This window comes from Rissa tridactyla, chromosome 2 (assembly GCF_028500815.1).
Source record: "Rissa tridactyla isolate bRisTri1 chromosome 2, bRisTri1.patW.cur.20221130, whole genome shotgun sequence".
NCBI lineage: Eukaryota > Metazoa > Chordata > Aves > Charadriiformes > Laridae > Rissa > Rissa tridactyla.
Genome location: NC_071467.1, coordinates 97,365,145 through 97,386,111, shown reverse-complemented (window position 1 = coordinate 97,386,111; position 20,967 = coordinate 97,365,145). Strand labels below are relative to the sequence as shown.

The 20,967-nt window shown below is 41.2% G+C and overlaps 2 protein-coding genes across 6 annotated transcripts in view; one reads left to right on the top strand and one right to left on the bottom strand.

Moving 5' to 3' along the window:
- Window positions 1–18,613, top strand: part of JARID2 (jumonji and AT-rich interaction domain containing 2) — a 224,941-nt gene extending 206,328 nt beyond the window's left edge. For all 3 annotated transcript variants that reach the window (XM_054191120.1, XM_054191122.1, XM_054191121.1), the window contains 6 exons: window positions 3,318–3,423; window positions 4,295–4,477; window positions 10,763–10,893; window positions 12,951–13,134; window positions 14,699–14,806; window positions 16,895–18,613. In XM_054191120.1, coding sequence (XP_054047095.1) covers window positions 3,318–3,423; window positions 4,295–4,477; window positions 10,763–10,893; window positions 12,951–13,134; window positions 14,699–14,806; window positions 16,895–17,071 — 889 coding nt within the window. In that variant the 3' untranslated portion in view covers window positions 17,072–18,613. The remainder of the gene's footprint in view (window positions 1–3,317; window positions 3,424–4,294; window positions 4,478–10,762; window positions 10,894–12,950; window positions 13,135–14,698; window positions 14,807–16,894) is intronic.
- A 1,033-nt stretch (window positions 18,614–19,646) lies between these two features.
- Window positions 19,647–20,967, bottom strand: part of DTNBP1 (dystrobrevin binding protein 1) — a 71,404-nt gene continuing 70,083 nt past the window's right edge. For all 3 annotated transcript variants that reach the window (XM_054191123.1, XM_054191124.1, XM_054191126.1), the window contains exon 10: window positions 19,647–20,442. In XM_054191123.1, coding sequence (XP_054047098.1) covers window positions 20,195–20,442 — 248 coding nt within the window. In that variant the 3' untranslated portion in view covers window positions 19,647–20,194. The remainder of the gene's footprint in view (window positions 20,443–20,967) is intronic.

Below are 20,967 nucleotides of genomic sequence, written 5' to 3'. Positions count from 1 at the left end.
AAATCTTGGAGGAAACCATTAAAGCAGGAGCTCCTGTCTCTAAATATTTTAAGTTGGAGAAATGTTTGTGATCATACCAAGAGGTAAAGGTAAACATTGGATTATGCTGCAGACCTGGGAGTTTCTGTCACTTTTCTGTCATGGGCATTTCGTGGCTCTTCCCCCTCTTCTGTCAATCAGGAATCTGTAATCTTTTATAATAATATACTATCAGAACAAATTGCTAAGGAAGCTACATTGTCCTCAACCTTAGGTGAGTCTATTTCTCTCTCTGACATTCATCTGCTCTTTTATGACAGTAAATTCTCAACAGAAGACATTCAGGAACCCCGTAATTAAGTTCTGAGGCCACTGTTCATAGTGTGCATGTCAAAACATGTGCCTTTTGGGATTGAAAAGACTTGAATGCAGCCAGACAGAGTTTTAGGAAAGGCTACTCTCTTTGTTTTTCCAAGTCAAGAAGAATAAAACCAAAGAAGCCATTTGTTTTTTTCTTGATGGGCTTGCTTATACACATAAATACGTAGCTTCAGGTGTACTTGTGATGATTCCCTTGATGAAACATGGATAGTAAGCAGGAATATCTCATAAGAAGGAAGAAGTGTAACGCCTTTGTCTATAAAAGCTATTCTTCAGCAAGGCTGCCAGGCTGAAGTGTCAGGCTAATATGCATTATTAACTCATTACAACTTTTAATATTGCAATAAAGTACCCAACTTTATTGAGGAAAAGAGTAATTTAATAACTCTAGGTCTGGTGTAATATCTGGAGTAGCCCTGACAGCATTGCTTCAGTGATAACAAAGGCACCGAAGCTCTTCTCTGTCTTGCCAAGTCCACCCAGCATCCAGATTCTTCTCTTCCCAGGACGGATCCCTGTGGTGCTAAAATCAGTGGTGCTTCATTTACCTGTAGATTGCTCAGGTCACTGTCTAATCTCTCATATTTACCTCCTGAAGAGGAAATGCAGGAGAACTCAATTTTCATGCAGAACGGAAGTCAGTGACTTAATTTTTTTATTCAGGAAGGATCCTCAGTGCCCATTAAAAGAAGAAAAATCTTGTTCTGACCAAGACACTCAGAAGTCTGTGCTGGCTGCTCACTTCCCATTTTTATAGGTCCACGAAGAGTTGTGAGTGAGTGAAATTGCAGCATATGCCGCAGTCTGGCCAGTAGTTGGATAGTCCCATGCACTTCTGTGCTGCCCTTCCTCTTCACACGTCCTTCCTGTGCCTTTTTTCTGGGCCAATCTGGTGAGGGACTGCACGCTGGAATCTTTCAGCTGTTCCAGCTGTATTTTCTGATTCTAAAAGAAAAGACTGGCCTCTGCCTTGTTCTGGATTTGAATTGAAAATATTTTCATCACCATTTAAAGTCTGTTATTATAGTGTAACTAGAATAATACTCTACGCGCTTGCCGCTGTTACGCAGCCGTCACTGTTAGCAGTGCAGGTACTGCAAAGTATTTGATACACAGCATTTAAATTCGCTATCCTTACCAAGATGAGGTTCTTCCACTTCACCCCTCTATAACCCGAGGATTTCTTAGCAAGGTCCTAATCGTTGTCAGTGTGGATGTAAGGACTCCGATCAAATATGAGCAAAAACTTCTTTACAGTGAGGGTGACAGAGCACTGTAACAGGCTGCCCAGGGAGGTTGTGGAGTCCCCTTCTCTGGAGACTTTCAAGACCCATCTGGATGCAGTCCTGAGTAACGTGCTCTAGGCAGTCCTGCTTTAGCAGGGGAGTTGGACTAGATGATCTCTAGAGGTCCCTTCCAACTCTGAAAAATATCATGATTCCGTGACTCAGTCTATGTACACTGGGGCAACCAGCTCATCAGAGCCTTTTTTGTGGCCACACTTAGCTGTAGGAGTAGATATCTTTTCTGGTTCTTGGCTTGAAGGTCAACAAAGACAAACCAAAGTCATTATCAGTACAGTGAACAGTAGCGAGATGTTCAAATCATAGGAAGTACAGCCTCCTACAGACTCGTCAAGCAGGATAACTCTGTGTGATGCATATGGAGTTAATATTAGTGCATGTTATAAGGAAATATCCTGACAAGGTCTGTAAGGCCAGCAGAACGCTTTATAAAATTGGTGGAGAGATGGGATGGGTGAGAAGAAAGCTCTACCCTTTCCCCAAAATCTTTCCAGGTTGTTTCTCTTCTCTTATTGCCAAGATTGGGAAAGCGTCTGTCTGTGTAAGTATTTGTCTGGCATGGGGGCAGATGGGCTCCAGCTTGAGGTCTCATTGCTTAAAGTGAACTGAGATAAGTCATTATAAATCTGGAGATGCTTATTATTTGCCTGAGCATAACAAATCCAAATAAAGTAATGTCAGAGATAAAACCCAGCATGGCAGCAACTGAAGACAGGTTTGGGAATCCCAGGATCTGCACTGCGTTTCCCACCAAGCTGTGCTGCTCAGTTTGTTAGGCACCAACTACCAGATCCTGGGAACAGGTGTCTCCTGGGTGGATATAAACCATTACCCTTCTGGCAGCGTGCAAACAAGAGTAGTGGCTAATTGTCACCATATCGCCTCCCCGCATCCAGCAAAATAGCAGTTCTCTGGATGTATGAAGCTAAGACCTGGGACTCCTTTCTTGTCACTCCTGCATAGGGAGCACTGCTGGCAGTGGGCGCAGAGAGGAGAGCTGCTTCTAAAGGAGAGGACGATGTGCAACTCGGCATATACCCAGCAAAGTTTTAAATCTCTCTTGCTGCTTTGGCTGCTCTTAGTCAGATCTTTCTTTGGTTGTAAGGGAGAGGAGGGATGTGGGATTTGTTTAGTAAGCAAGGCAAGAAGGTCTTAGGCTACTTTGTGTACTAACAGTAAAGGTGATTTGTGGTTTCTTGGTTGTTACAAACAGAAAATGTTTATTAAATAAAAAGATCTTTGGTTAATGCACAGGTAATAAATACAACCATTCAAGATGAGGATAACAGAACATATGTTCGTGCTCACAAGATGCAAACTTCTGCCTATAATTAGCTGTTCGGTCCATTAAAATGAACACCATTCCATTGCGAATTTCTCTCCTCCGATTCTACAGAGCACTGAGTTTTCACATTTTTGTTTTGGGGATTTTATGTTCTTTGGCATCTAGCGAACACCATCAGACTGAGTCTAAATAAGCAGCTTTCCATGAATCCTCAGTGCTTTACCAAAAAGAACTGTGTGGGAAAACCAGTGTTAATAATTTCTTTCTTTTAATCAATGTCCTGGTCTGAACTGCTTGTTACTGCGTAGCTGTGGACTGTTATTTACTCCGCAGTAAATCTTTCTCTTTTTCCTCTGACAAAACAACAGGTATTGCATTCCTGCTGCGGAGGAGAACAAACTTGATGATGTGGTACATACCCTGCTGCAAGCCAATGGCACTCCAGGGCTGGAAATGCTTGAAAGTAATGTAATGGTAGGTTAATACTGGGAGAGGTATTCCCATTTGAGAACCCAAGGCTAATCAGAAGGCTGGTTGGTTGGGGATTTATTTTGGTTTTGTCGTACACTACAATGAGGCAGAGGCTGTTGTTAAAATCTGGCTACTTTCTACTTGCAGTGTTTCCCCAGTCGGCAGTATTTCTAACAACGCTCACATATTAAAATGTTGAAATAAAAATAAATGTGGCGGTGAAACAAATGTACATTTTTAATACTGTCCATAATGTATTTAATTGCACAAAGGGAGTGTTTTGTAATCAATTAATCTGCCACGATTGACATTTTATGATGCCAGCATGGATATGAGAAGGCTAATACTTCAAAGGATTTCAAAGTATTTTTGTCGCCCTTGTTTATTTTGTGGGTAACGATTTCTATTTAGTGCACTGAAGAATAAATTTGGGACCCCACAACGTAAACAACTCCCTCAGCTACGCACGTTAACATGTCTAACAGACGCGCGGTAGCAAGGTGGATTCAGTGCCGAGTCTGAAAAGATCTAGGTGGAAAACCGAATGGCTGGCATTACTTTCTGAAGTAGTAGATAGTAGCCAGTTTTGAGGCTTTGTGTTTGAGATAGTTTGGCAAGTGAAATTTTAAACTGCTGGTTTCAAAAGAGCCACTTTTGTAATTCTCGCTCCAAACACTAAGCTTCAGCATGTGCAGAAGGGAAGAGAGAAAGCGACCGGAGCTGAGCTGTTAGCAGAGCACAGCTTTTCTCCACAGTAGCGGGTGGCAGTACCCAGCAAGGAAGGGCATCTAACTGTAAAAGAAAGTTCTGATTATCTTGTCTTCTTTTTTTCTTTTTTTTTTTTTTTTTGTGTTTTGCTTTTATGTCTTTCTAGATCTCCCCAGAAATCTTGTGTAAGGAGGGGATCAGGGTGCACCGTACTGTACAGCAGAGCGGGCAGTTTGTTGTCTGTTTTCCTGGATCCTTTGTGTCTAAAGTGTGTTGTGGCTATAGTGTTTCTGAAACAGTGCACTTTGCTACCACCCAGTGGACAAGTATGGGTTTTAAAACAGCCAAGGTAAGTTGAGAAAAGGAGTTAAAATGGATTCACGGCCCTGCCATCTAAAACGACAGCAAACCAGACATTCCAGGACTGACAGTATTGTGAGACTAGTACAACTATGTCTATTTTTGTGGACTATTAAATTAAAAAAAGAAAAATTTCTGCGAGGCATAAGACAGTCCAGTGTTTTCAGAAAAGCAACAGAGGTAATAATTGATAGCTTAAAACTTCTGTATGTTTGAAAAATTCAGAGTTGTTATGCTTGCAGACCAGTTTGCAAGGAAGCTTTTCAAAAACGCCTTCAGAGCTAATGATAATATATTGTATTACGCTTACTAATTTTTTTTTTTCTAAATGTTTTCTAGAACCATTAGAATCTCAGGTGCAAATATCTGAATAACTGTGCTTGTTAGCTCCTCTGATAGGCGGAGTCAATTAATACAGCGTATTGCTTGTCTTTCTCTGCCCCTTCATTCAGGAAAAGCTGTTGATCAGGGGAATTTCAGTTTTAATCGACTTGAAAATCCTTAGGTTCACTGGCCAGCCCATCCGATAACTAAGCTGTAAATAAAACCAACTTCCCGCTCCCTTTTCACACAACTGAGGCAGGTTGTCTGAAGAAACAAACAGGTGAATTGCCCAGTCATCACGATTTTGGCTACATTTCTCTGTTCTTGGACAAAGAATATGTGTCACTAATTGTGTTCCCAACCCCCTCAAATACACTATGGGTTACAGATGCTATTTTGGTAGTGTTTTATAGCTAAACCACCAGTAAATTATCATTTACAGCTTCAGACCAAGTGGTTAGTAAGTAATTAAATGTCATATGTCCACAGTTAGGTTTTGGTTCTTTAGGGTTAATGGAATCCTTCCAGCCTGGTTATACTAACTGTATATTAACTTAGTTTGAAATAAAAGGTTATTTTATTACAGATTTATTTTGGGGGAAGGTGGGAATTGTATATGTGTGTAGGTAAGGAATGAGAATCCTGAGCTAACCTTTCCTGTCCAAAGGTACACAATTATATTAACTCCGTGTGCTGTATTTATTGCTCTACTGAACACTTGTTTGATATTGTGAAAATGCCACTCCTGTAAGAGACAGAAATCACTATGCAGCAATTAAAAAGCTCTTCTTGGTGCCTCAATTCTGAAGAACAGTTTCTTTTGATTAACTTTTAAGAGCTTTGCACTGGGTAAATATAAGCTGACTGAAAATCCAGCAGATTCCAATCTATGATAACCTACCTTGGAAAGTGAAGTCACAACAATCACAAACTTTACAAGAACCACAGATACATGTTTATATCAAAATAACTCTGGAAACACCTACTGCACTGTTATTTTCCTTCCTTTTTTTTTTTTCCTTCCCTCTCTTCTTTCCCCAAACTATCATATGCTCATAACTCCCTTAAATTTTGGGAATTCTTCCTTGGGTCCTTCGCTTTGACAAGGCCCTTTGCCATTTTCCAAGGCTGGCCAGGATTGTGCTTTTCAGAGGTTGTAAGAAGTTCTGTGTAATGAGCCAGATTCCCCTTTTGGACTGTTAATGAACTCTCTGACAAACAACTGTACCTTCCTGCCTGTCCGTTCTCAACAGCAATATTGACAGTTTTCAGCTGTTTGATACATTAACTTTGTTTTCATTCTGTGATACTGTGACCTGATTTTTTTATAGTGACTCTCTTTATATTACTAAACAATGTTGTTTTGTTTCATGTATCGAATGACTGCTCAATCTCCTTTAATATATAGAAAAATGAAATTCTGCATCTGAAATTGCATTGGTTTCAGTTTATAAGGATTTGGGATAATTGTTGGAATAAAGGCGTTTGTATAAAACCTGTGTAAAGGGACAGACAGGTTTCACCTAAACCATGTGTGGAACCAGGTTGATAGCTTCTAAAAAACACCCTAATAGCTCTTGAAATTTTAAACTAAGGAGGAGGAGAAGGTTTACAGGTGTGTTGGATGAGTGTGTGTTTGGAATGGCAAAGGGGCGACTCCACATCCTCAAATAAGACATTGGGCAAAGTCAGTGAAACCCATTTAGGAGACAGGAAAACAGAATATTAGACTAAATGAATGCAAGCTGGTCTAGAGGTTTGGAAAGAAGGAGGAATGTTTGGTTTTAAATGAGGGCTTTGGTGGTCTAGGGCCTTACCAGAAGCTTGGTGGAAAGAGGAGACTCAGCTACTACTGTAATACAAGAGAAAGAAGTACATAGTCATCCTGTGGAGCAGCACTGCTGCACACAGAAGAGAGCTTACAGTCAAATAAGCCAGGTATAACTCTGCCACAGTGACAGAATCTCTGTGCACTGGTCTTCCCACCCTAAATAGGAAAAGCATGGTGTTAGCACTGTGCTCCTGACGGTCCAACCAAGAGGATGACAGGGGCTTTATATGTGTCCTTCCTCCCACCCCTAAGTTTTAGTTTGGGTGAGGAACGTGTCTTTAAAATGCCCCACAATTACCACTCCTTGGTTCCTACCACAGCTGTCTTAGCCTGAGCAGACTGGGTTGCTTTGAGATGAAACCAAATGGGAAGAGGCACTCCAGAAGTGCACCTGATGTCCTCCAAATATTGGTGGCCGTGTGGCCACAGAACCAGGCTAGCCCACTCTGAAGTAGAGCCTTACACACGCACGTCCGGTGGTTATTTGCATCCTCAGCATCAACTGTATCGCTCTGTATACCCATTCCTCCTGCTTTGCCACACTGGATGGTGTGGAGATGTACCCTGTGTCATACTAAAGGAGACGACAGAAGCTGCACGGACAGGACATAGGATGATAATGGGAAATGCTGGTCTCCTCCCACCAGCTAGGATAGAGGTTGTGTTGGCGTGTGATGCCAGAACCGAAATGGCTTGAGGGAGCAGCAAGTCAGAAAGTCCATGCGAGGAGAAGAGAGAGTTCTCACTTCTCAGCAATGGTGGAGCCCAGTTCAAAACATCGCTATCAAATAACTGCGCTGTCATGGTGAGCAGAGATTAAGAACCTTGAAAGAGCAATAAAACGCAAAATATCCACCACTGCTGTGGTGTTTCGTTTCAAAAGACAGCCTTGCATAAAACCAAGGAAACTTGTTAAATTGAGAATGCAGAAAGAAGGGTTAAGCGTTTGCGTGCAGCAAAGAAATTGTTTAAAGATGCCGTGTTAGAGGCTCACAACACATGCACATTGCCTAGCAAAAAAAATATTTCAGAAGGCAACCCCCCACTAAACGTGGCATGGCTAAACACCAGAAGAAAGGAGTCTGTCTGAAGCAAGACCAAAAAAATCCCTTTTGTGTCCAGAAGATAAAAATGCAAGTAAACCAACCACTCTAGCGAGATGCATGTAAATACACAGAAATGCAGCGCAGAAAGAGATTTCAAAGAACAAATTCCTAAAGGCCAAAAGAAAAAAAATGTGTAGAAAAGAGTGAGACCAGGGCAATCAACATGGCTTTTGCAGTGAGGTTCGTGGCCCTCAGGCCTTGAAACTTCCGGAAGGATGTGTGGACAAAGAGATCCAGTTGACAGAGTCTGTGAGCATTTCTGGAAGACTTTTGGCAAGGTTCCTCAGAAAAAGGCTGTTAAAGAAATTAACCTGACACAGGTTGAGAGGAGAAGTTCACACACCAAAAAAATAACTGATTTAAAGAGAAGCAGAGGATGGGAACAAATGGTCAGTTTTTACCACGGAGGAAGGTCCCTTAACCGTGTTCCTCAGGAATTAGTACTACAGTACAGTACAACATGTCCATAAATGACCTAGAAAGGGAACTGAATAGCAAAACTGATCCTTTATACCGGGGTTATTAATGTTATTGAAAGCAAAAATGAAAGCTATGAGGTATTAGAGAGAGATTTCGTGATACTGGGTGAGCTGAGTGAGAATATGGTAGATGAAGTTCAGTGCTGATAAATTTTAAATTACTCAGGAGTAAAAAATAATCCTAATTTGACAGACATGGCAATGGGCTCTAAACGAGCTCTTGCTACTGAGAAAAAGAAGTCATTGGCTTCCTGTGGAGCTGCCAGCCAAGTGCTCTGGAGAGGTTTAAAAAAATAATAATCTGAATGTTAGGAATTGCAAGGAGAGAATAGAGAGCAAAGCAGAAACACCGCTACGGCACTGTGTAGGCTCTTGCTATGGCCATGGCTTGAATACTGAATCCCTAATTGCAAAAGGAATGTAGAGAAATGAGAAAAAGCACAGTGGTGATTGAGGATTAAAGGTATGAATTAGCCTCTGTATTAAAAATAAGACTACTCAGCCTGGAAAACAGATCACCGAGCGTTGTATACAATAGTAAGACCAGATCACAAGTGGCAGGGTGATAATTGTGATATGAATGTTTGCTGACTTTCATAACATTGAAAAATGTGTCATCAGAAGAAATGATTAGGCAGTAGGTCAAAAGCAAACAAAAGTCTGTTTAAAATACTTATCTGTGTATTTCAGTACTGTATGGAAGAGAAAAATGTACACGTATGCAGAAATTCAGATGAATGCGCAGATCCAGCGAGTTGTGCTAAACGCAGGACGGCCCCTGTCGTGGGCTCAGGAGGTCCCTGCGCTGCCAGCAACAGGGTACCTTGCTTTTTACTCCAGCCACCCACTGTGGCCTTTTATCCTGGCTGTGTGTGGTGCTTCTGTGGGCTTTTGATCTGACTTGGAGTGGCTGTTCTTACGCAGCCTCGGACAATATGCAAAGCAAATCTAATGTGCAATAAAACTTCTCATACCACTCCTAAAAGTGCAGTTTTTCTTGACCCCCACACAGGCTCTAGCAGAACCTTCTGAAGAACACTTTACGGTCACCAAAGGTTACTAATCCATTTTATGAGATATATATATTAATTACCACTTCAATGCATGCAGTCGGTGGTATTAAAAATGATGAATTTTGTGATATATTGGTTCTGATAAAAGAAATACCAAGAGCGTGTAATTAGGGTTACAAAACGGGATGAAAAAACTCTTAGGTTAAAGATGGATCTGCGGTTCTCTTTGTGCCAAACAGGTCTTTGGTGGGCTTTAACTCTGAACCAAAATGGCGCCTTCACATTACTCTCCAACGCTGGCATCATTTGAAAACTCTCTCTCTATATAGAAAACAAAATATACCTCTTCAGACACTGGGAAAACTGGACTTTTCCCAGCTGCACAGTAAATCAAAGAATTTGTCTATGTAAGAATTATTGAAAGGGGTGAAAGCTACCAAAAGCACTCAGTTCATATTGACAGGAATGAAAGATGTAGTTTAAAAAGTTTATACAGAGAGGAACTGGTAACAGGCAAAACTGAGCAGAACTGAAACCCCCTCTTTTGCCTGTTGTCTCTTTTCCCTGAGAAAAATTTGCCTCTTTTGCTAGTTGTTGTCTTTTTGATGTTTTAAAGCCTACAAAATAGTAGCAGTCCTGGACTTCAAGCAGGTCAGAAGAAGAGATTTTACTGGATGACTGAGAGTGCAGATTGCTGAGCTTAAGCGATTGGGTTACTCCTCTTGGCCTCTACTGGAAAAATGAATTTTTAGGGAGAGAATTTTGAGGTGTTTGTTGGTTGCTCCACTTCAGTGAACTGCATGCTAACCTATACCTAGGCATCCTTCTTTTATTTTTCTCCTTTTCTTGACATCTATCCTTGTCTTTTCCACAGATGTTTAATTTTCTTTTTTGAAAAAAAGGTGTACCTGAAATGTGGTGCCACTGGAATACTTGCATTCTGCTTCATTCTTTTTGTAATATGCAGACTTTGCCTACCTTTTCTCTGCATTAAATTTCACAGTAAAGCACATGAAGAAAAGATGGCATACAGTTTGACTTCTTAGCATATACGCTATCGTGCGTTGCAGATACTTTTTTGCTCCCAGCTGGTAACTTTGGACGAAACCAAAATGTTAGATATAACAGGCACTCGAGTATTCTCCGAGAAGGCGGTTGTTAGTGACTGTCTGGTAGCATGTGTTTGGTTCAGGTTTTCAAGTTTTGTTCTGTGGCATTGGTTCATCAAAAGCATGTGCAGAAGATCTTCTTTCGTAGTCCTTTCCACAGGACCATTCCACAGGACCCAACTCAGCAAAGCACTTCGGCTTCCACTGAAAGGACTGATTTCTAATTAACGTTTATTTCAGTGGGAAGTTAGTGCTGGATGTAAGCTGGAATATAAATACTTTGTTTACTTTGGACTATGGAAAGCTTATACTTCTGGTTGTTTTAAAGGGCTACTTTTTGCTACATGGAATTAATTCTTTATAACCTTTTATTTTCAAATTTGCTCAACTAATTTGGCAATTTCTGTCCCAGGAAATGAAGAGACGACGTATAGCCAAGCCATTTTCAATGGAAAAGTTGCTTTATCAGATTGCAACAGCAGAAGCAAAAAAGGAAAATGGACCGACTCTGAGTACGATATCATCACTTCTTGGAGAGCTCAGGTAACGAATTGGGGGCTTGTTGTACCTATTTTGTTTTCATTGACAGACTCCGGAGGTGGATGACGTAAGTAACCATTTCAGACATGTCTTGCACCTACTTAACCAAGCAAAAGCCCAGCAAACATACTTGAACGCAGCCACATGTGGAAGAAGCAGTTTCCTTGGCTGTATCCGATGCGAGAGTGCCCGTGGTTAGGATGTCTTGCTCTAAGAATTCCCTACTTCGGGCGCCATCAAAGAATTAAAACTACAGTTTGCCTTGGGTTTTTATTTTGTTGATTCTTGGTGCTGAGGGTCAAGATTTCCTGGTGCGTTGGGTGAGCTACATGGTACCAAGAGGTTAAATACCTGCCTTCAGTTTTTCAACCTCTTGGCATCAGTAGCCACTGTCAATCCATGCCTGTAATGGGTTTTGCACCAGGAACCCTTGTCTTCAGCATCAAGACTGTTATACTACAGTTGTAGAAGGTACTTTGTATAGACCAAGTTGTCTTGATTTAAACCACTGAGTAACTGAGCAGCTTATGCATGAGTGATAACACATCTTGCCTTAGAACTTGAATGTTTAAAGAAAAAACCACTTCACACTCCTTATTCTCTCCAGTATTAAGGAAACGTGTTTAGGGATTCTCTTAAGATAGGTAAAAAAAGAATATAATGTTGCCTGGCTTCCTGTGTAATGATCTTCTCTTTTGTTCCCTACCATGTAGTTCCTACCTATCTTTCAAGTTTGTGACAACTGGTACTCGAGATGTCAAGAAAGTTTTGATGAATGGAATCTACAAACTGTATTTAACTAACTAGCATGTTCATTTGGAAAATTTCCAGTGACATATTGAAGGGGAAACCAGCTCATGTGTTGTTTTAGTGTTCAGAAAGAAATACAAAGAGGTGTGCTGACTGCTTTACCTGCAGCTGGTTCCCCTGTGGGAATAATCACTTCAAGTTCTTTTTTTTTCTTTTTTTTTTTTCTTTTTTTTCTTGAAGAGGAAAAGTCTGCAAGCGCAAAAGGTGAAACCGAAATGTTGGTGCTTGTTGTTAGACGATCACATCGACCTCTGTCAGAGTGGTTCTCAAACTTGTTCTTACGCTTAGGTTGGAATTCTCTGGAGGATATCGGTCCTTCCTGTGGCTGCTTATGTAAAACAAAATCCCAAACGACAAAACCTGAAAAAACCCAACCAAAGTGGAACACTACCATTTTTTTCCCCTTTGTTTTGTTTTGCTTGTTTGTGCTGTGTCTTTTGCTGCCTCCTCTCCTGATCTGCCTTGGTTGCTCAGTTTGCCCTTGCCATTTGCTTAGCTTGGCCCTCCACCCATCTTCAGCTATGTCTGGTGGTGAGCTTTTTTATTCTCCCCTTCCATCTGCTCAGCTTTACTCCACACTTGCTGTCTTCCACTCGCTCCAACCCGACCTGCTGTCCTAATGCTGTATAGTTCAGCATAGGAACTATTGTCCACCTTGTGGATGCGTGGGTGAAGGGCGGCTGGAGGGCTTAGTCCTTTATTCTTAATCGACATCTCCTTCTTTTTCCCCTGGGCGTACAGCAAGATCTTCGTCTTTTGGCACAATCACTTGCCCTGCTTCCCCCTTCCTGCCTGAAGCACCTCATGGCAGCAGGTCCTTGGTTCATCTCTGCCTCCTGATGAAGGTGGCTGTGTTACTCCTGGCAGCAACAGCTCCTCCTCCTCAAGGTGGCTTTTGGCAACTTCAGGAATGTTAGCCACATCTCACAACTCTCCACATGGCCCCGAGCACCATCGACCTCCAGGAAGTACTCGGCAGTCCCCAGTTCTCTGTGGAGCAGTTTGAGAACCACTGGCTTGATGCAGTGGTCGCTGTTAAAATCCGGAGACAGCTTTTGCAATTAGGGACCGTTCCTGCGGTGCTGGCTGTCTCACCATGCATAGGGAATGGCACCAACCTCCAACAACACTCAGGGCTTTGCTGTGTGCAGTTCAGGTTTCAGTGATGATTGTGGTAAAAGGGTGATTATACATGGCTTTGCGGTGGTATGAGGCGATGCCAATATCTAATTGCATAAAAACATTCACAGGGACACGGAGCTGAGGCAGCGGCGGCAGCTTTACGAGGCAGGTCTCCATTCTTCAGCACGCTACGGCAGCCACGACAGCAGCAGCACGGGGATGGATGGAAAGAAAAAGCCTCGAAAGTGGTTGCAGTTAGAAACGTCAGAGAGGAGATGTCAGATTTGTCAGCACCTGTGCTATCTTTCCATGGTGAGTAAAATCCTTTGCCTCTGCTGGGGTGATCTCCACCCTATTCTGTTCATAACGGACTGTAACGGACTGTTAAGCATTTGAGAGACAACACGTGAGTATGGAGTCATCTTGTGCGCTCCACACAAGACGCAGAGATCTTGCTTGGTTTGTGTCAGCACACTTACCGCCTTAGGCAGCAGTGCCAGAAGACAACGTTAGTGTCAGCTACTTCCCTCCCCCTGTAAGGAAGGGATAAACTAGTTACTCAGCCACTCTTGGATGCCCACAAGCTTGTCTGCGTTGCACTAGGAAGGGGTAACAAAGATGCCTGCAGGCTGCCAGTAGTAAAGTCATGGCAGAACGGTTCTTCGGACGGGCTAGCAACTCAAATACATGCCCCAAGTCTCGGGGATGCAGCTACAGCCCGTGCTGCGACAGTTCCCCTGCAAGCTGGACTGCAGAGTGGATGTATCCTATCTGTCAAGCCAAGGTGCTGTTTGCCAGCCCGTCTGTTCAAAACTAGAAGTCATGCCCATAAACTTTCTGTGTTTTAAGTAACTGGCTTTTGAAGGTGTGCTAACCACTGTGGTGACGCTTTCGGGTTTTTAGCTGTGTGCAGAACACCTAGAAATACAGCAGTTTCATTAAAAAATACCAAAAGCTCCTCCCGCAACCTTACCTACCGCCTAATTCCAAGATCAGATACTTAAATAAACATAATACGGTGTGTGTGACTCCAAATTCAGTCCTTCTTTCTGTCAGCTTTCATTTTTTTTGGTTATAAACATTACATTTTTTGATGGAAATACAATGTAACTGTTAAATGATGAGATGTGGCTGTTTCCCTCCCTAGGACAGAAAATGCTGAGTTTACACTCGTCTGGTAAGACTGTCATTGAGCAGCCTAAGACATGTTTAAGCAGCACTAGTTTTAGTTTGAAGTAACTTTAAAATGAGTTTGTTTAAAAAACCAGCCAACCAGAGCCTCTTAATTCTCATCCGTTTGCTCTGGAATAAGTGTAATCGAGGGAAGGATTTTTTTTTTTCTTTGTCGCTCTTAGCAGTAATAAGGGACAAGAAGTCAACATGGTTGTCAAATTCCAAGCTGGAATAGTAGGCTTGGCAGGTGGCCAGCACAGCAAATGTGACCTCTGCTGAGCGAGACACTAGCTGAGGAATCCTGTGGCTAAGTTTCTGATTCTGTCCTTATTCAAGACAACATTTAAAGTAATGGGAAACAGCTGCTTTCAGGAAATCTTTAGCCTATGTATTAGATACTAATAAAGCTTCATACATACATCATTATTTGGATTTGGCCTTCATTACTATTGATGGTTTTTAAAAAATTGTATGTGTTTGCCAACATTAGCACTCCAGAAGGGGTATGTACTTTCTTCGTCTTAAACATTCTGAATCATTCCACAGTGTGTAATGCTTCTTGTTTACGCCTCCTTCCACTAACTTGTAGTAAAATACAGGTTTAATGATTCGCACGTTAGAGTGGGAAATAGTGTGTGTGTAACGTGACTACAGTTCGGAGCTCACTGCACTTCTCTTCCTCCCCGTCTCTGCTTTTTTATAGGTTGTACAGGAGAATGAAAATGTTGTCTTCTGCCTGGAGTGTGCCCTTCGGCATGTGGAAAAACAGAAGTCTTGTCGGGGACTGAAAATGATGTACCGTTACGATGAGGTCTGTACGATATAGCTTTGTGACGCTGGTGGGTTTTGACACTGAAAACTTGGGACTAGACTTAGCTCTGCCTTCATCCTACCGAAACCTCAGGAGACTCTGCTTTGCTAGTTGTTTGGGGTTTTTTTGTGTCTGGGAAGAAGGCGCTTTATTGTGGTCTAAGTAAAAGAAATAGAGGGAAACACAATTACAAAGATGAAACCCGAAGCGTAAACTGCATGAATATGTGTTACAGAGCAGAGAAGCCATTTAGTGCTCTGGGATGCTGTAGAACATGAGGCTATGCTTTGCCTGGTTAATGTACGATAACTTCTGTACTTCAGGATAACTCCTCTCTCTGGAACTTGAAAGCTCGCACTGACTTACTCCAGTCCAGCCTGAACCTTCTTTAAGGCAAACTTGTAGAGTACTTGTAGATGAGAGGTCCTGCCATGGCTTCAACCAAATGTGATGATGAATAGTCACAGAAACTCAAGTTGGTGATCCAGGACGGTGCCTGGGTTCCGGGCTAATGCTGCACTGCAGTACGGTCACTCTCCGGTTTGCTCCACCTGTGGGCAGCCAGTGCCTGTGAGGGGCTGGGTGCGGAATAGAGAGTGGGGGAGCATTGTGCTGTCAGCCCGAGCTGCGGATAGTGAAGCAGGGGGAGAAATTACAAAATCAGCTCTTAGAGATCAGTGCTGGTACAAGTAGGTTTTTTGAGACAGGCTTTTCAGCAGCTTCTGATGTACGCGCATAGAGGTATGGGGGGAAATACCAAAAGATCAAAGTAAGTCTAGGGATGAACATTGCCTTGAGGCTTTGTTCATTTTTAATTGTAGACTCCGTTCTGGTATCAGGTACTGCAAATAGGAACAAGTGCAACGTAGGAAGCCCAGATGATAGTGAAACTGCCTTTGCAATGTGATAAATACCAAAGAGTTTCGGGAAGTTATTCAGAAATTTTAATGTATTTTTCTTATTCTTGAGATTATTCAGTCCCTTATATCCTGTGTTTTTACAGATCTGTTAAATTCTGATGAGGTTTTTCAAACCCTTTCCAGCAGAATCACATATAATAATTATTTTTGCTAGGTTTTATAATTACAAAGTAGCTATTTTAAGCTGCACTGGGAAAGGCAAGAAAACCTCTCCTTCACTACTGGATGATGATTTTTTTTTTTTTTTTTTCCCAAATGCCTGGTTATTATTACAGAGTTCTTTTTGAGGGCTGTGAGTGGGGAGAGAGACATAGCCTGCGTGTCAAATGTCATTTGTTAAAGCTATTTATTTTTAACTGTTAGGTAGACTTAAGAGGCTGTTTCAGCTTTGCACAGAAATAATTTCTCAACATTCTTACCAGGATGGGACAGCCAGTTCAGAAAAATCTCCCTCTCACACCCAAAACTTCATCCCTGAATGTAATGCCTCCCTTCTGCCTCTTGCTCATCCTACTGCTGTGGACCTGAAGCCTTTTTTCTGCATTTCTGTAGCCCCCACTTTTTCTGCGTGGCAGCAAGCCGGCTTTCTCTAGGCATGGGCTCAGGGCCCCTGGACACCCAGAGATCTTAAAAACCATTTAACAAAAGTAGCATCCCATAACCAATGACAACAACGTCACAAAGAAAAAGTGGATGCTTCTTAAAGAAATATTTCGGAAATAGTAAATTATAAGCAATGTTACTGTGGATTTAAATTTATGGCCTTTATACCTTTGTTCAGCAGTAGGTTTTAAATTGTCTCTGAAGAACATTCCTGACGCCTAGGGAAGTAACCTTGCAGCCCAGCTTCTTTAGTCTTGCTTAGTGGCCAGAGCGCAGACGTTTCTAGTTCTGCTGGTTACCGTCTTTAAATTCGGAGGGGTGAAGCTTCAGCAAGGGCAGTATTGGGACTACTAACTACATGGTACTTTTTATAAAACTACTCCTTGTGAATAAGTATTATGAGAGCCAAGCTTCCACGTAGTTTGTGAATATATAGATTTCCCCCCAAAACCACCCTAGTTAAGCGCTCAGTCAAAAAGGCAGCACTAACGTCTCTGTCCATCAGAAGTGACTGGAGAAAGCGCAGATGCTAATTGGTGTTTTGTTTTTCCCAATTCCTGAACAGGAACAAATAATCAGTCTGGTCAATCAAATCTGTGGGAAAGTATCTGGTAAAAACGGCAGCATTGAGAACTGTATCAGCAAGCCTACACCAAAAAGAGGACCTCGTAAGAGAGCGACAGTTGACGTGCCATCATCTAGGCTTTCATCCTCCAGTTCATCCAAAAGTGCTTCAAGTTAATCCTGAAGATGCCAACACTCTCATTTTGTCAATTTATATATATTTTTTGTAATTATTATACCATAGTTTGGAGTACTTGCTGTAGAATACAAGCTGTCTTTGCACTAGCTCTAAAGAAGATTTTCTTCTGGTTTTAGAGAACTAATTTTGTTTTAGCATTAAACTGTTGAATTTTTTTTTTTGTACTTAGAATAGATAGATACAGCAGTCTGATTTTTTTAAACTGCCGTATGTTCACTGTTTTAAAACCGGCAAGGGGCTGATAAAATATTAATTTGTATTGTCCCTATGGCTGAAAAAAATAAAAAGCCTTTTTGGTAACTGTGAAAAAAGGCTTTTAACCCATTTTTTGAATAGGTTGAAGTTTGATGTGTTTTATAATTTGTTCTCCAGTCATGTGAGCAGATTTTTCTAGAGAGAAAAGGGATAGGAGACAAAAACTTGAAAGAAATTGCTTTACTTTGGCTGTCTTTTATTCTGTCACAGCAAGAGGAGTTTTGTAATTTTTTAAATTGGAGAATACACACTTTCTTTGGGAGGTTATGGCAGCTGAAGATGGACTTTGTTTCCTAACTGTAGGCAAAAGGAGGAGATTTGGAGTATGTTCTCTTTTACCAGCACATCACTATGCATCTGTTTTGAGGGGGAAAAATAAAAATTAAAAAAAAAAAAAAAAAGAAAAAAAAAAGGAGGAAAAAAGACTGCCTGCCTTGAGGAGTCATGTGAGGGAAAACTGTGCCTGATTTCATTAGGAAATCCATTCTGTTATTTTTTGGTGCTGTTGGCTACTTTATCAAAAAACCCTTCAATAGCATCCTTTAAAGAAAAAAAAAAAAAAGAAAAAAAGTGATTGAAGCCATAAGTGCTTCTTTTGTCATAGACGTGCAATCTTTCTAACATTCCATTTCCATTCCACTGCTGTTTTTCACACCTTTACACAGTCAAGCATTAATTTTTGTTTTGAATTTGTTTCATTATATGATCACATTTAGAGCCACTAGCAGGTCTGCATATTTCTTTTGAATGTGAAAATGCATTTGCTTTCATCTTGTCTATTTTTTTCTCTTCATGTTGTAACAAAAAAAAAAAAATCACACCTTTTGTACATATGCCTGTAAATTTTTTTAAATACTTGAGCCTTTTCTTGGGGTGGGGGGAGGGATGGCGAAGAGACAAGATGAAGAAAAGCCTTACGTTTCACTTTCTTCATCGGTTGGATTGGATGCTTACAGGGTTTTTCTTGTAACATTTATAAGTGCTGCTTACATCACTGAACAACAACAAAAAATAATAATGGAGTAGCTGTTGCCCTTTTCTGGTTGTGTGTACAGTATGTGTGGAATAAAAAAGGGAAAATGTTTTCACAAACTGTTTTGTTTCGTAATTGAATTCAACAATACCGTAGCTACCCATATTGCACTGAGCTTGCCAGTGGTGACTGTCAGGAAAGTCCTATAATACAATTTGTTGGTTGTTGTTGCAGAAGACTGAACTGTTTTGGAATATTTAACAATAACATAAACAGAGTCAAGTGTTTTCAAATGTGGTTGTCTGGTTTTTATGGCCTTGCTGTGTACTTTTTCCCTCTTGACAGTAAACTTCTGACTATGGCTTACAGTTTGACATTTAATTTATTAGCGCTGCTCTGCTCTCTTTCCTTGTAAGGAAAGACTTCATGTTGTTTATTGCCAGTTTTTTGTTTACTTTCCAGGTTTGTACTACGAGGTTTAATAAAAAAACAAAACTTTTTTGGACATTTTGTCTGTCTTATGGAAAGCGAGTGAGTAAAGTAAGCTCCTTCAAGAAATATTTCTGTTAACAGATGCCTCGTTAAATAGTAAATATCTAATTGTAGGTATCAAACTTCTAGCTTTCATTTCCCAGAGAGGGGCCAGGAAACCCTGCGTCAGGTAACAGGAGGTCAAGTGAATCCTTAAGGAAACTGGTCACTTCCCAGCTGGCGAGCAGCGGGAGATGCCTCCTTCCCAACCATTAGCTGTGTTGGGACAGGTCCTTGGAAGGGATCTACATCACAGCTCGTCCTTTTACTTACGCTGTCTCTGATTACATTCCTTCCCTCCGTGCATGAAGAGCAGGAGCCAGGAGCCTTCGCAAAGGAGAACAGATCCCTGCAAACAGAGCGTGAGACTTGACAAGAAACAGATGTTAGACATGTTCAGACCTCAAGTTTAGAGAGACAAATGACTGCAGTGAAAAATGGCAGTAAGATGATGACGACTACAGGTCCTAAAGCTTATAAGGTGTACACACTTTATAACTAATTCAGCTTTATTTTCCTCAAATTGCTGGCTTGCATCAGTGTAGTCAGACAGACATTACCATGGAAAAGTAAATTACACTGGTGCTCGGTATAAATAACCATTTTTTTTCTGATTGCTGAATTAGTCTCCTCTCTTCCCTGTCATGCATAAAATATTTGGGTAATCAAGTAAAAGACATAGTTGGGATAGAAATACTTTATTTTATCTTGAAAGAGGAGTAAGTTTATACAATGCTAAGATATCTGCTCCACCAGGAGTGTAACATTTCAATATGCAACTCTCCTCCTTTTCAGTTTCTTTTCTTTTTTTTTCCTTAACACCTACGATAACTAAGTTGGTCCTGAATAAGAAGTGTGAGAGAGTAGACACTGCTGCTTTAGTAGACAAAGGCAGTAGGCAGACAGTAGGTAGTAAAGAGTAGAAAATAACTTTTCATTGTGGTTTGTATCCTAAATCTTCAGTTGCAGCAGCTGAAAACATGCAAGGAACAATTTGGGTTCAGTATTACACATCAAGTCTTAAGTATTTCCAGTCAGCCATTTAAAGGTTAGTGGTCAAAGTAACTTGTATCTTTCCCCTTTACTTCTCTTATACATAGTATATACAACAGTTTTACTGCTCCCCTGAGCCCCAAGACTACTGTTAAAGTGTGTGTGCTTTAGGCATTATTTTTTTTTTTAAAAACCAACCTCCACATGACTGGCAATTTTGTAAAAAGGCGGTATTCCTAAGTAAAAAGATCGGGCTGTTATGCTTGGTTAGCAAATTGTTACACAGGCAAGCTCTTCATTCACTGGTTCATTCATTCAGAAGTCATTCTTAAAGGATATGGTTTTAAGATTCAAATAGTTTGAGAGTCACTTTCATCACTAACATCTGAAGCGCCCTTTCTTTCAGTTACAGCAGCAAGAGCAGTGTCCACTTGAACTTCCTCTTCATCAGACTGAATAACTGGAGACTCTCCTTCACTCGCATCTTGGCTGGCGGAATCGGTGCAGGTTGATGACAGGGAAGACAGTTTCTGTCGTAGTTCAGACTGGCTCGGAACCTGCAGACTTATCTCATTCATGTAGGTGTTGGAGTCGGGCCCTTAGAGGTGGAAAAAAGAACAACAGCAGCAAAAATCAAGCTGTGGCTCAGCAAGTGAAATGAGAAGTCAATATATTAACTGAGCTCCATGGTGTTAATGAGTTGCAGTCAGGGTGTTTTGCTTCTTTTGCAAAACACCATTAAAATACCAACACCCTCCCAAAACGCAAAGCTGCCTTATGGCTTTTCTGAAGTTGATCTCAAATACAAGCCGCAGGCTGGTTTTAATCTGTTTCTGACGGTGTGTATGTATGTCTCTCGCTCCTTCTAGTATTGCTAACGCTTGAGATCAAATAAGGTAAGATTGCAGGAGTGCCAAGTCCTGACTCTGTTAAGAGACACAGCTGATGTCCAGTTTGCCTGTCAGCCAACACCACTGAATCCTCCCAACTCTCATGAAGTCCATTCAGACTTCAGCACGCGCTGAGAATCATCACCAAAAGGAAAATCCTCCAGACAAACTCTGTCCAACAGAATGACACAAATAAACCTGGGTGAAGTTTAAAAAAAAAAAGAAAAAAACCA